This window comes from Propithecus coquereli, unplaced genomic scaffold (genome assembly GCF_000956105.1).
Source record: "Propithecus coquereli isolate 6110/MARCELLA unplaced genomic scaffold, Pcoq_1.0 Scaffold115, whole genome shotgun sequence".
NCBI lineage: Eukaryota > Metazoa > Chordata > Mammalia > Primates > Indriidae > Propithecus > Propithecus coquereli.
The window spans coordinates 5,738,933-5,753,953 of NW_012135525.1; the positions used below are offsets into that span (position 1 = coordinate 5,738,933).

The following is a 15,021-nucleotide window of genomic DNA, read 5'->3' on the forward strand; positions in this document are numbered from 1 at the left end:
AAAATACAGTTCCTGACCTTCTGCAGGGCTTGATTTGGGAGATGCCTGCTCAGACACCGTTGTCTGGATAGATGGATCACCATGATTCGCACTCAGCACTTTCTCTCCAAGGGATGAAGTGGATATTGCACCATACTTTATATTCGGAGACTGAAATAATAATAGAAAATAACATATAGATATGATCATAAATTTACAATTTAAAATTCATTTCAGGTGAAGGTTTAACCATTATTACCAGTGGCTTATCTCTTACAAACAGCATAGATCACACCATTCTAACAGAAGGGCAATACCTGTGCATGTCCATTTAAAGTAGCAGAGATTTTTTTGCCTTCTGTCTGCAGACTGTTGATATCAACAGGAGTCAAGCCAGGAGGGGGAGACGGAGCCGTGTGCCCATAGGTAGGCACTCCGGACAACAAAATATTGGTTAACGTGGCTTGGGCAGTAGATGGAATCATAAGGTGTGGTATTGCAGAAAAACCTATACATTTCATGAAGACAGATATTAGACAGGAAAAAACTCAGCATCACCACTGTTATTTTCAATAACAATAAAAAAATGTCATTTTTGTTGCTGCAAATTCAGAAAAGAACTCAATTTTGAAACCTTCTGCAAATAGGTTTAACATTATTGTAAGGACAGAAAAGAATACTAAAATGGAACAACACCATAGAGAATATATAGCCCAAGCCCCTCGTTATACAGATGAGGAAACTAGCTAGGCTGAGCATGTGCTCATGACTACCAAGCAAGATAATCCAACTAGAGCCAGCGTTTCCTAACTACAGGGTCAATACTCTTCATGTGCCTTTGCCACTCTTTCCTGCACATCATACTCTTTTCCTAATTTGCTTATCACATTTGAAGATTATATTTTACACCTGTATGAAAAACTCACTTCCTTTTTTGTGCTTTATTTTAACTAATTTACACACTGGGGAATTTCTGTTCGGCTGGAGTATGCTGTGAACCATAATTTTTCCCTACGGAAACCAAGTCATTAGTAACTTTTATTTAAAAAACCAATAATATCCAAGAATATATGCCTCTGAGTATACTTGAATGATACTCACCTGTGGCACTTGAAGTATTAGCAAGTGGGGGTGCCCATAACGTGGGGCTGGGGGTGCCAGAACTGGGACTTTGCAAAGGACTGACTGAGCTATTAAGGGCATTCAAGAGTGAGTTTGGGGTTGTCGAAGTGTTTAAAGATAAGGTGGTGGGTCCCAAAAGACCTGTAACAAATAAACGTAAAGTCAATACACAGAAATTCAAGATTTTAAAATAGAGATGGCACCAATATTGCCATTTGGGATGCACACTGACATAATCTGATATTTTCTAAGTATAAAATATGGGTGACAGATTTTCTTTCAAATATTCACACGAAATATTGCATTATACAACTCCCACACAGGAATTAGCTTATCCACAAACAGATGCTATCAGGAGATGGAAGACAGGTGTGCCCAAACCTGGATGGCAGTCAGGGTCGCCGAGCAGCACCAGGTTCTTTGTGTTCATGTCAACTGGCCAGGATGCTCAAGCAGAGACCCATTTTTATTTCTCTGTGTAATTCACTTGTCATCGGCTTCCAACCAAACCCTTTTCAAATCGCTCACATTCATCAGTGACTATGGAAAGTTTTCCTCCGGTAGGAGGGATCTATTTAGCCCATTTACAGATAGGCTGAGCTATAGGCAACAGTTTTTAAATGTATGTTGAAACACATACATGACTTCTTTGGGCTCCCTCTCAATGACTAAAGGTTTTCTCAGAAAAAAAATATTGTTTTTTGTTCTAAGGAGTCAGTGCTTGAATTTAAGTAATTAAATTCCCCTTTGGGCATTTAAAATATGTTCTAAAACAAAATGTGGATTTATAACAAGTTTCTAGGAATACACATAAATCATTAAGTATTACAGGATAGGTATAGCCATGAAAACATTTTAAAAATTGAGTAATTCAGAGTCTTTGCTCACTTATTTTCTCTCTAGTGCAGGATGAACTTGGTTCTTGCTAAGTAATATAATTGGCATTTTCTGGCTCACAGGCATTGCTATGTTATTTATTTATTTTATTTTATTCTATTTTTTTTGAGACAGTCTCACTCTGTTGCCTGGGCTAGAGTGCCATGGCATCAGCCTAGCTCATAGCAACCTCAAACTCCTGGACTCAAGCGATCCTTCTGCCTCAGCCTCCCGAGTAGCTGGGACTACAGGTATGCACCACCATGCCTGGCTAATTTTTTCTATATATTTTTAGTTCTCCAGGTAATTTCTTTCTATTTTGGTCTCAAACTCCTGAGCTCAAATGATCTGCCCAGAACGCTAGGATTACAGGCGTGAGCCAGCATGCCCGGACCATTGCTATGTCATGATGACTCTCTTCAGGTCCCAGTGGAAGGAACAACTTTGGTAGGTTAGCGGCCAAGATAAAAAAAAATCCTTCTTTACTGTAATGATGTCTAGGCAGGGCTACTTGGAATCTCAATCATATTATAATCATATTAAAATTTGTAAAAGAATAGCTACTAGAAAAAATTTTGTAATTTTGCTGACAGTATTTTTTGCTTCAAATCAACACTGAGCAAGGCAGAATGATTTGCTAAGATTACTGCATTAACTAAAATACAGGCAACTGAGAAACATGCAAGAAAGTAGTGAACCTAGCATAACTGTGTAGAGACACTAACTTCTGCCTATAAGATGGCAATCCATAGATGAGGCCATAAACTATAACGATGATTATTAAGTGGCTCACCCTGCTTTCTTAAAGAACTAAAGCACTGAGATGATGTTGTTTACTCATTTTGCTATTCCCCGCCTTAGATGTGAACACAGGTCTGGCTGCAGGCTAGATGTCCTTTGTGTCTTGGTGAGGCAAAGCTAACACCACTGGGGGAGGGGGCTTCTGCTTGTTTTCACCTCCTCCTCGCCCTAACCCGCATACAGATTTGCAATTACTTTTTGAAAAGCAAACGGGATAATCTTTATCTCTAGGGAATGATGGCAATATTGCAAATGCAAGAGAGAACAAACACATAAATTACAGTCAGCCTGCTCACTTCAATCTTAATGGCATTCTTAATTTAGAAGCACATACACAGCCACTGAAAATAAAACAGTCAGACCTTGATTATATATGCCAACATGGGGAGAACCTAGATAACAGAAAACCAGAGTCTAACAAAAAAACCAAAGTGGACTGGTGCAAGTTTTGTTGCTTTTCACCTGATCTTAGGACCTGAAGAAGAAAAAAAAAATAGACTTTAAATGTAGACCTGAATGGTAGAGAGAAAGGGAACCAGATAAGCATTTCCCCAGTGACTGAGAAGCACTGTAATAATAAATTTTATACCTAGTCCAGTGAGTCCGAGGCCTGCTGAAGCTAAGATATCCAGGCTGGGACATGCCAGGCCGGCAGGGCACGATGCTGGGGACGGACTGGTTGCTATGGTAACCCCACTGCTTTCAAGTCCGAGGAGACATTTCCTTGCTTCATACATATTTAAGGCATTTCGCTCAACACTTTTCACAATCACAGACTATGAAAACACATAATGGGGGAAAAAAGTGACATGCGAGTAGTCTACAATGGATGGGGGAAGGGGGTCGGGAAGGCAGGTGGAAAATGAATATGCTAATAAGAATTCCACTCGGGGACTTATTAATGCTGCTTTAAAATCAACTGCAAATTCTAACCACTTATTTTTTAAGTTTACTCCTTCTGGTAAAACTCTAAAACCTTAGTTACCATTTACTGGGCGTATCTTGTGTTCCCAGTGCTGTGACAGAAGCTGTACATGTTCCATTTCTCAGCAAAACCACATGGGGTGGGAATCGTTATTCGTGTTCAGTGAAGTTAAGGGACTTAGCCAAGGTCTCTCACGGCACAGCTGTGGAAGGGCAGCGAGAGGATGGGACCGCGGGTCCGACTCCACAGCCCATTCTCTGACAGCCTCTCATCTTTACGCAAAAGCTTCCCTGCTTTTATCTCATCTTTACGAACCAAATTAAACTTGTCACCATACATAGGCTGCATAATGACAGTCACTTATGTTTGACATTTATAGTCTACTAGTTAACTAATAGACTTTGAGGTAACCACTATTCCTCATTGATGACATATGTATGGCAAAGCTTATGGTAAAAAAAAATTGCTAAATAATAAATCATTTATCCCCCCCAATGGACTCATTTTGAAAACTGGGAATGTGAGCCCATGGGGGAAAGCCTCCAATGCACAGTAAAGAAAATTTGTGGCTGAGAAAGTGGTTAAAGTAGTAGTTAAAATAGGGGCCAGCTAGGCATAAGTCAATGGCTCTGGGATGCTACAAGGCTCCAGAGTTCTCATTTATAATCTGTTTTTCTCCAACCCCTAATTTCTTACCGAACTCTTGCAATTCTTCTTGTGCCTACCCATCTTTATATACACAAGCCCTCAAATATCTCTTCTGTCTTTATCTTAATCCTGATACCTACAGCGACCCTAGTCAACTCAAATTAGTCAAACATGAAGCTCACAATACATAAAATCAATGTCCTGTTATCTAACTATAAATTCATTATATCAAGTTCACTTAGAATCAATGCTATCTTTTCCTTTAAAGTTTTGTTTTGGAGAAGGCATGATTATTTTTCTTCAGTTGGACAGCAAATACCACATTTACACATACACAAACTTATATATAATACATATTGAACACATACCATTCTACATTTAAGATTTATAGCTTAGAAATTAAAAAATAAAACACATGACTGGTGTTTTACTTATTAGAATAAGTTAGGGAACTCAACTCAGTTCAGGAATTATTTTCTATGTTTTTCTTCTAAACTTTTCATAAATTTAACACTGTTACATTTTACACATCCTTTTATTTTGAAGAGTTTTTTTAAAAAACTTAGAAAACCAAGATTAATATAACAACTATGTACCAAACCCCAGAACTGTTATTTTTTGTTTCTGATTTTTGTTAAAGAAATCAAACATTCTCTTATTTACTTTCCTAGTTTCATATTCCTTCCTACTGTCCCAAGGCAACTCATCATGAATTTGCTGTCTATCCAGCCAGACAATGCTTTGTACTTTAAAAACGTACACCTACCTAAATGCAACCATTTAGTACATATAATCATGCAATTTGCTTTTTTTTTACTCAACACCATTCTTGTGTTGAATTCTGGTGCAAAGCAAATGCTGGTTGACTTCTGGAAGTCAACTCTTCAGAGAGTATAACTGAATGTAGAACTGCTGCAGGTAGGTTATCAGCACTTCCAAAGTGATCAGATGGTCCCAAATTGCTCTTCAAAGTGGTTGTGCCAATTTACACACAATATTAATGTAGGAACATTCCTGTTTACTCATTCTCACTAGCACTTAAAATCAGATTTGTTACATTAAATTTTTACTGTAAATGTAATTAATGAAATTTTGCAACTTCCTATAGGAAAAGTTCCAGGAAGGCTGAACTAAGGACAATTCAGTACTTAAAGTTTTATTTATTAAAAATAATAGGCACCTATTCCTTAAATCTCCAAGGCTAGCATAATGGCTGGCATATAGTTAAGTACTCTAAATTTTTAAAATTACATTGGATATGTACACACACACATACATATACATACGTAACACGTATGTAGCTTTATCAACTCTTTGGTAACTTAGTAAAGCTTAAAGTTACCAGATTGCAAATTAAGAAAAAATGTTTTTCTTTCTTTCTCATATATTTATAGAAAAAATAATGGTTATGAAAACTGACTCCAAAAACCAATCACACATATAAAGAAAGTGATGATCAATAATACATAGTTACAAATTTATATTTATGTAACTAAATATATAATGATGTATATATTATATGGGTTGAGTGGCCCTTATCTGAAATGCTTGGAACCAAAAGTATTTTAAACTTCTGTCATTTTCAGATTTTGGAATATTTATACTGGGTTGAGCATCCTTAAACTGAAAATCTGAAATCTGAAATGCTCCAATGAGCATTTCCTTGGAGTGTCATGTTGGTGCTCATAAAGTTTCAGATTTTGGAGCATTTCAGACCTTCGGATTAGCAATTCTCAACCTGCATAGAGTATTAGTTTCATGTATAGGCAAATACACACTTGTATGCAAAATAACACTACATACAATACAATACGATACGTGATTCTCCGGGTCTAGACTCTGAACCAACCTTGCTTGGCTGTTTTGGCTTTGGTTTAATACTGATGAAGACATCGAGCTGTTCCATCAACTGGGCAATGAATTGTGGATCTACTTCAATTTCTTCCTTCATATCAAACATCAACACAAGAGGAAGACAACCCTAGAAAATGTCACAACAGAATGTTTAGGAGGTAAAAAATTAATCATTTAAACACCTCATAATTTAACATGCCTGCAAATAATGCAATATTTTCTAGATTCAAAGAGTAAGCCAAAGTATTATAGCTAAATTATATACCTTCACATGGCTTGGAGGATTAGTGTGGGAATAATGTTGAGGGGGAGAAAACTATTTTTTTGATGATAAAATTATATGTCTTAAGTTTCTGGTTTTGGTCCTGAATTTTTTATCCACTCTGTACACCTTGGAAAATTCCTTTATTCTCTCACTTCAGTTTTGTTAGTGATCGTAGAAACCAGATTCTCAACCACACCAAGGGTACTAATCTTGTGCTTTTGCTCAATGACTTACAATGGTGGCTTTTTACTGTATCCTGAATGAAAACTAAACGTGTACCAGCATTTAAAGAGCTCTGCATTTCAGCCCAGACTTGCTTGTCCAACCACAGATCTGTATGCCTATATGTCTGCCCTTCCTCCAAGACAGACCAGCCTCTAAACTATCCTTTAAAGGGATCCTGCATTTTGGAATCTTAACTAATCAAAGGCTCCTTCACCAACACAAATCCTGCTTACCAAGGCAGCTCAAACCTTTCCTCCTTCCTGGAGTAAATTGCTACTATTATCCCTTATTTAACTATCTCGCTTTTAGCACTGAAGAGTTTAGATATTTTTTTCTCTGATACTTTCTTCCTTTCCCCTAATCTACTCAGTACAGAAACCATGTAGTGCTAGCTCACTGGCTGCTGGATTTTGTACATACATCTCAGGAGAAGTTACCACTAAACATACCAGGATAAAAATGAAATACTATGCTTCATTTCTCTTGTGGATAAAAGTGATTTTTTATAAGGACGGTGCTATAAAAAAAAAGGTGATGGCATTTAAAATATAGGTTAAAGCCTTTTATTTCTCCCTGACTTCTTTCAAAATTGTGCAATAATGTGTCATTTCATTTTTGGCAGGTATGGTCAAAGTATGAATGTGAATTCATAACTGCACAGAATAATGTCTAAAAAACTTGTAAGCATAAAAAAGAAAATATGAAAAATAATCATAACCATTCTTAGATATGAATATACTGTCTGACTGGTAGTTAAAAATAATCTGATAAAATAATTTGGCTAAAACAAAATTATTCACAATAAAACAAATTTAATAAAATCCTGGATTATAATCCTTAATGATTATAACAAGTTCTCATCTGTCAGAGGAATGGAATAAACAATACAAACTTGGATTTTCTTAAAGTTTCTCAAAAACAAATTCTGCAAGTTAATAATAGCAAAGGTCACACCTGATGCTTAACTGATTCAAATGTCAGTAAAGGTCAAGCAATGAATGAGAGAATACAATGGTGTTTTTGATAAGAGTATTTGTGAGCCTAGCATTATATCCATCCATTTTGTTACTATATACCAACTCACTCACTGGGGTTTTAAATGAATATAGGAAAGACAGAAATATTGTAAACTATAAATTGGAGACAGTATTGAGTTATAGCATACAACTCTGTTTTTCTTCAATAAGTGATGCTCAAATTTGTGGCTTAAATGGTATTTTAATTGTAAACAGTATTTTATCAGAGATTTATGAAACGTACAAATATTTCAGGCTGCCAACATTTGTGTCTTTGAGGGTGAAATTTAAATGATGTTTTTACTTTTCTGATTAAACAGAAGACTTTTTGGCCAAATGCAAACTGCACACTAATATTACATGTCAGATGAAAACAATCACTTTGTATCCATGCCACAAAATACAGTCGATTACTTCAATGTAACCTCTTCTGTGTCTGGCCTAAGTTAAAAAAAAAAAAAAAAATACTGCAAGAAAATTACTCACCTAGGCAATGAAATTAAACCTTTTGAGGCACGATGAACCTTACTCTTCCAGTTATTTTCTTTTACCAAGAAACTTCCTTATTTGACCAGGCTTCCAAAGTACTTTCTTAAATATCACCTTAGTACAGTGGGTACAGCAACACAGTGTATCCAAAAAGGTCAAAAAATAAAAATGGTAACACTTATTTCTGTAATCTTACCATGAGATATTGCCTTGCAAGACAGACAGACTCAATGGTGCCCTGGAGGTAGACAGTGGATTTCTTTTGTGGATTACTAGGATCAGGAAAGTGAATCTGAGCACCCGTTCTCTGCATGATATGTTTGATGTTGCTCCCATTTCGACCCATCATAAAGAGATGATGTTGAGCTGCAATATCTAGCTGTGTGCTCACGGGAATGGCCGATGCTAAGCTCCCGGCAAGATGTTCTAACAGCATGGCGGTTCCTTCCTATGAGAAATGGGTGGGAGGGGAATAATCCTATAAAATAACTATTCATATAGAGAGAAAGATTCTATCCACTTCTAACAGCTATGGAAGAACACAGCAAATTCTATAAGCCAAAATATAATACAAAGGAAAATTCTGGAAAACAAACTAGTCTAATATCCTTTAAAAATAAAACTTGCATGATCTGTACATTTTGATGATCAGAATTATCTAAATCATTTACCTTCACAGCACTAGTGTTATTCTGAGACCCTCGTACTATGACGGTAGCACCATACATTCGGGAACGCTGTTTAAATGATATGGAAATGTTGTACGTTTGTGATATGTGCTGAATAGAGGGGGAATTGGGATCAGGAACTGGTTGAAGAATTCCAGCAATCGGTAGCTCAAACATCAGCACCAAAGGAAGCAGCTCCTAAAATGAAATGATGAGAACCCAAAGGAGATAGTTAAAATATTATACATTTAGAGACGTATATAATTCATTGGTTCTTTTCTGAATATGTATTTTCAAACATAAATTGCTTTTACTGCAGATATAAGCTTAGGTAGACTAATATATTTTTTTTTTTTAAATGAAAGGAATCTTTTGTGAAATCTGAGAGTTTGTAACTCATAATGCCTACAGCATTTTTCCTCAGGCTTCTTTCGGATCATTTAAAAACATCAGAGACACTCAGTCAGATGAAATCCAGAATGTCTCTAAGAAACATCATAGATGAAAAAAAGAGGATAAATAACATAGAAACTCATTTTTTAAATGCCTACAATAAAAATTTACATAATGAATGCTGAAAAACACATTAAAACAACTTTTGCCACTATTTTCTACTTACTAAACATATGATTTGGTTATAAAATGATAGATTATGATTTTTAATGCCTTATAATACAAATGTTGCTGACATCAACATACAAATATTAAAGTAATAAAAAGTTACCCGAATTCTAACTCGGGCAGATTCTACTCCTGCCGGTTGTCCTGCTATAGATACCTGCAAAAGTAAGAAAATACAGAATTAGATTTATTTCAATCTAATTCACATCTGCTTTTCCAGTTAATCTACATCCTTGCTATTCAAAGTGTCGTCGAGGGACAAATAGCAACAGTATTATCTCAAAGCTTGTTAAAAGTGAAGGATCTCAGGCCCTAATCCAGACTTGCTTAATCAGAATTTGCATTTTAATGAGATGCTCAGGTGATTTGTGCCACCTGATCTGTATCATACCTTGGACTTACCTGAAGCTCCACAGCCCCCACGAGGCCATCCTACTCTCTTTATAATTATTCTTGTTCACTGCATTTTCTCCCTTTTGTTTAAACTCTTTGCATACCAGATGCATATCAATATTCTGTGATATGGCTGCACTAGGTTCTGAAAATGTTGAATTTCTTCCACACCAGATAGTGAATAATCATTGCTCTAACACCCACCTGGAGCTTTCTCTTGGGATCTCTTGGACCTTCCCATGATTCATCAATTACAGCATTAGTCTTGGCATTGGGGTGGGGGTACAGGGGTTCCAGGACACTACTCTTTGGGCTGATGGCCATGCAATACCAGTTGTCAAATATTCCAAATATTGATTGCCCTTGCTTTTACTATGGCTTTCTATCTCGTACCTTATGCATACATCCCACTGTCACCATTAGTCCCTGTGGAGAAAAGACTATTTCTTATTCATCTTTGTGGCTCACAGTTTCTAGTATTATGATTAGTTTAGAAGAGAGAACACTTCCAAATAACACAAATAATACTATCTGTTGGCCGGGCACAGTGGTTCACGCCTGTTATCCTAGCACTCTGGGAGGCCAAGGCGGGCGGATCATTTGAGCTCAGGAGTTCGAGACCAGCCTGAGCAAGAGCGAGACCCCATCTCTACTAAAATAAATAGAAAGAAATTAGCTGGACAACTAAAAATATATAGAAAAAATTAGCTGGCCATGGTGGTGCATGCCTGTAGTCCCAACTACTTGGGAGGCTGAGGCAGAAGGATCACTTGAGCCCAGGAATTTGAGGTTGCTGTGAGCTATGCTACGCCACGGCACTCTAACCCGAGCAACAAAGTGAGACTCTGTCTCAAAAAAAAAAAAAAAACTACTATCTGTTCTTCAAGTATTGAAAGTGCTTACATGTGGACAGATGAGTTCCATTTGTTTGCAAACAGAAGAACCATGAAAAATGTATATAAACTAGAGAGAGACATAATTCACTCAATGTAAGAAGTCAAGCATTCACACATTGCCTCTCACAGGGTGATCTGGTGTAGCCTAGAGGACCACTTCTGAGTTTTTGCAGACAGAATCCAGGCAATGGAAACTTGTCAAGCTTCCAGGTCCTTTCTAACAGAAATACATCCTCAGCCTTTCCTTAGGTGCTTCATTTTGTGGCCATCAGATTCTCCCCTCTTTTTTATCAACCATTTAGAGATCAAGAGTTTAGGGTCCACCTACAGCTCATCTCCTCAAAAAAGCACAGCATCTTCAGTTTCCTTGCAGGCAGTCGTACAGTGCATACTACATGTCAACTGTAGGACTACTTTTTTGTTCTCACCTCTCAAAAAAGACATGCACCCTGAAAATGAAGGCTGTAATTCACCCCATAAAAGTTCACATGAAAAGACAAATCACCTGGTTGCTTTTTTCTGCTTGGTTATTCCTGTTGGAATCTGGGAAGTGGATGTGGCATCCAGTTTCTTCCATCACTTTTTTAATATTGTTGCCACCTTTACCGATTACATGTGAATGTTCTGTATGTGAAACATCCATCTTCAACGTGACCCGATTGCTCTATGTAGAAATGAGGTATTGTTAACTGATGCATGAAAAAGGAAAGACCAACTTCCTAAAACGCTTGGCTGCCAAGGGAATCAGAACAGTACTAACAAAAAATGAGCCGGTAGGTAATCTTTCGAATTCCTTAATAAGACCATCTACATCTACAAGGGTTCAATTTCTATTAATTCATTTCTCTTTGATTATAAAAAAGAAATTCTCAGTTTAAGACAAATTTGTCAGAAGAAATAGAAAATATAGTCTTTACCAAGATAATTTTTTGGAAAATAGTCTTTAGAAAAAGTCAACTACAATTACAAATAAGTTACTCACGTTCTCTTTAAAGACATTTTTCATGAAACATTTAATTCAAATAACTAAAAATAGACAAAAACACAATTACAAGATATGCATGTTAATAGGACTGTAGGACTAAGATGATAGAAAACTAGAAATAAAAATAAAGCTCAAAACTGTGAATAAGGAAATATTTACAAATGTGCTTTAACAACTTCTATATATGTATGTTAAATGTTACAAAGTAGATCTATTATTCTCTCTGGTAGGAAGAAGGGTGAGGAAAAGGTCACAAAGCATAGATGCCTGGCAATAAAATGGCTTAAGTAAATTAATACAAAGTATATTTGTTATGTTAAAGCAAAATGTAAAATTCCAAGACAAAATGAATAAAAACACTATGGTCATAATGGAATTCATGTATGTAATTTTGGTATGAAATTTAATGTTGTAAAATTGTAAAGACTGACATGAAATCCTTTCTCATTTATAAAACTGTTACTGAAATTCTTCGGTCCTTAAAAAGTAAAATCAAAAAGTCAAAATACAACAAGATTTTAAAAATATCAATAAGTTTAAACCTTCTGAATTCTTACATGTTAAAACACCCATTAAATATTTTATTTTTAAACTTAGTTCTTCTCTAAGTTTAACCTTTGAAATACAAAAAATCAATCCCCCTTTTGGAGAAAATTCTAAAATATTTAATAACTGTAAGGTAAATGATTTTAAAAATTTTTTTTAAAAAGAACAAAGAGAAGACAGACATAAAAAGAGGAAGAACGAAAGAAAGCAAGCAAGAGAGAGAGATCAGAGACCATTCTAATGAAATACCAGGTGGCAAAACAAAGTGGTTAAGAACAAGACAGCCTGGATTTGAATCCCACCTCCTCACTTACCAGCTCTGGGATCCTGAGCAAATTACTTAGTATCTCTATATTGACTTAGTTATGAGGATTGAACAAATTAATTTTTGTAAAATGTAAAGTGCTTAGCAAAGTGGCTGGTATACAATAAGTGATTTAGATGTGTTCATTAAGGAGAATAAATTCTCACACATGAATATACATTTTTACATATTTAAACTTCCGTGTTATTTCTCTATACATATATATACCTGGAGAGAGAGTGAGCATGATTACATAAGAGAAAGCATCAAATTTCATGCCATCACACATACAACACAGAGCTATGCAGAAGATCATTCTAGTTTTCTACTGGCATCATAAAGGCAAATATGTTAATTATTACAATCTTTATTACTTACCCTATGCTACCTAGGGCCAATTTATGTTTCTGAAGATGGTATATATGTACATACATATGTGCATATATTACATATATACATATATATTAATATGTACGTGTGTGTGTGTATAGTTCAATTACCCAGCATGAGAGAACCTATTCAAATATTAAACAGAACTTTACATCCACTGTAGAATCACATGTGCTTATTTTAAAACCCACCATTACTTTCTCCTGGTTTTTCTTCTCCAAATGGTTCTTTCATAACGGCATGAAGTAGCCCTTGTAGAGACAAGGTTCTGACATCTGAGTGTCCTTAACATTCACTTACTTTTGTGTCTAAGACAGACATGATCATTTCCTTGGCTTCTTTAACATCTTCCTTCTTTCCAGAAACCTTAATATGGGGATCTATAAGAAATCAGAAACAAAAGGCTCATGTAAAACCCCCAAACTCTGCTTTAGCACTGAGTTAGGACCTAACAGATCCAAAATAAATTCAATATTTGTTTTATTAAAAAAAAAAAAAAAAAAACAGGAATACAGAAAATACCCAAATTGCACATTATCTGTGGCTTTCTTCCCTCTGGAAATTTGCTAATCCATTTAACTTTAAAATTTTTTTCAAAATAAGTATATCATATGATAATTGCAAAATAAATATATCATAATTATTTTTAAAGAAGTGAGGAGTCTATAAACTGAACTTACTATTTTAGCTCATTACATTCCAGGCCCTGTTCTAAAGGTTTAAATGCATTAATTCATTTAATCCATAAAGCACTGCTTTGTGAGGTTATTTACAGAAGAAACTAAGGCACTGAGTGGTCTGGTAACTTGTCCCAGAAAACCACTCAGAAGCTTGGTCATTATAATCCAGTATCTTCCTACTATCGATCCATACTTTAAACTATGTAATAATTTAGAAGATATCCTTACAGATCAGGGTTAATAGAAAAAAAATTTAATTTTCATTGAGGAATTATTTAATATTTATCCAGAGTTAGTATTCGGTGACTAATACATGCTGTCTATTGTTTATTACTGCCTCTGAATTTTACACAGGAAAGCATTAAATCTTCGACAGATATTTTCTGAACTTCTAACTATGCACAGGCACTGTTCCAGGGACCAGGGGATAGATAATGAAGGAAAAAGACCCCTGGCCACAGAAAGCTTGCAGTCTTGTGCAGGGAGACAAAAAAAGAATCAAATTATCTAATATATTAGAACATAAATGTTATGGAATAAAGAAAAAGGAGAGCAAGACAAAAGGATGAGGAGTACCAACTATCAGAAAGCGGGGGGTGGGAGGGGGGAGGCGGGAGCAGTAGGCTTCATTGAGAAAGTGAGGTTTGAGTAAAGGCTTAGAGGAGGTGGGACACTTGGCTGAGCTGGAATCTTCCAGGTGGAGGGAGAGACATCAGAGCCAAAGGGCTGGGGACATGCCTCTTCAGTTCTTTCTTTAATCAGGTTTTTAAGTCACTCCAGCAATCTAAGTGTTCTATTACCTTAGAGGTCAGCCTGACACAGATGAAGACCATTCTGGGGTAAGGCAAAAGTCCTATAGCCATTAGCTTTACTGACAAAGCTGAATAACACACAGAAAATTTATTATGATTATCACAACCATCGATAATACCAACCTTACTGAGTGCCTACAATGTACTGACTTCTCAGCGGAGTCCTTTATCTCCTGTACTATGCATTGAGTCAGTTGACGGAGTCACCAAATGTTTACTGAGCACCTTTCACAATTAACTAGTAGATCTGCCTGAATCATCAACTCTTCTAAAGCATGTATTCTCTAGGATAAGGAATCAGAATCACAGGGTGGGAATTTTATCTAAACCACACATATGAGGTCTGTCTGGAAAATATTGAGCCATTGTTAATATAATGAGTATATATTACGTGGCTGGATACTTTCCGGACAGATGTTGTACCTCTTGATATTGTGATCTCCCCACCCCCGTCCCACAACCCTGGTGACTAACAATGCCACGCTGAGCACATCATATTCTAAAGGTGCAATTGGGCAATTCCCTC

General features: G+C 36.1%; 1 protein-coding gene across 1 annotated transcript in view; it reads right to left on the minus strand.

Moving 5' to 3' along the window:
• BICC1 (BicC family RNA binding protein 1) overlaps positions 1–15,021 on the minus strand; it is a 273,849-nt gene that overhangs the window by 30,184 nt on the left and 228,644 nt on the right. The window contains exons 4-13 of the mRNA XM_012657443.1: positions 13,304–13,383; positions 11,284–11,442; positions 9,593–9,646; positions 8,872–9,066; positions 8,397–8,648; positions 6,201–6,332; positions 3,368–3,554; positions 1,081–1,242; positions 297–487; positions 18–150 (exon numbers count right to left, since the gene is read on the minus strand). Of these exons, the coding sequence (XP_012512897.1) occupies positions 18–150; positions 297–487; positions 1,081–1,242; positions 3,368–3,554; positions 6,201–6,332; positions 8,397–8,648; positions 8,872–9,066; positions 9,593–9,646; positions 11,284–11,442; positions 13,304–13,383 (1,545 nt within the window). The remainder of the gene's footprint in view (positions 1–17; positions 151–296; positions 488–1,080; positions 1,243–3,367; positions 3,555–6,200; positions 6,333–8,396; positions 8,649–8,871; positions 9,067–9,592; positions 9,647–11,283; positions 11,443–13,303; positions 13,384–15,021) is intronic.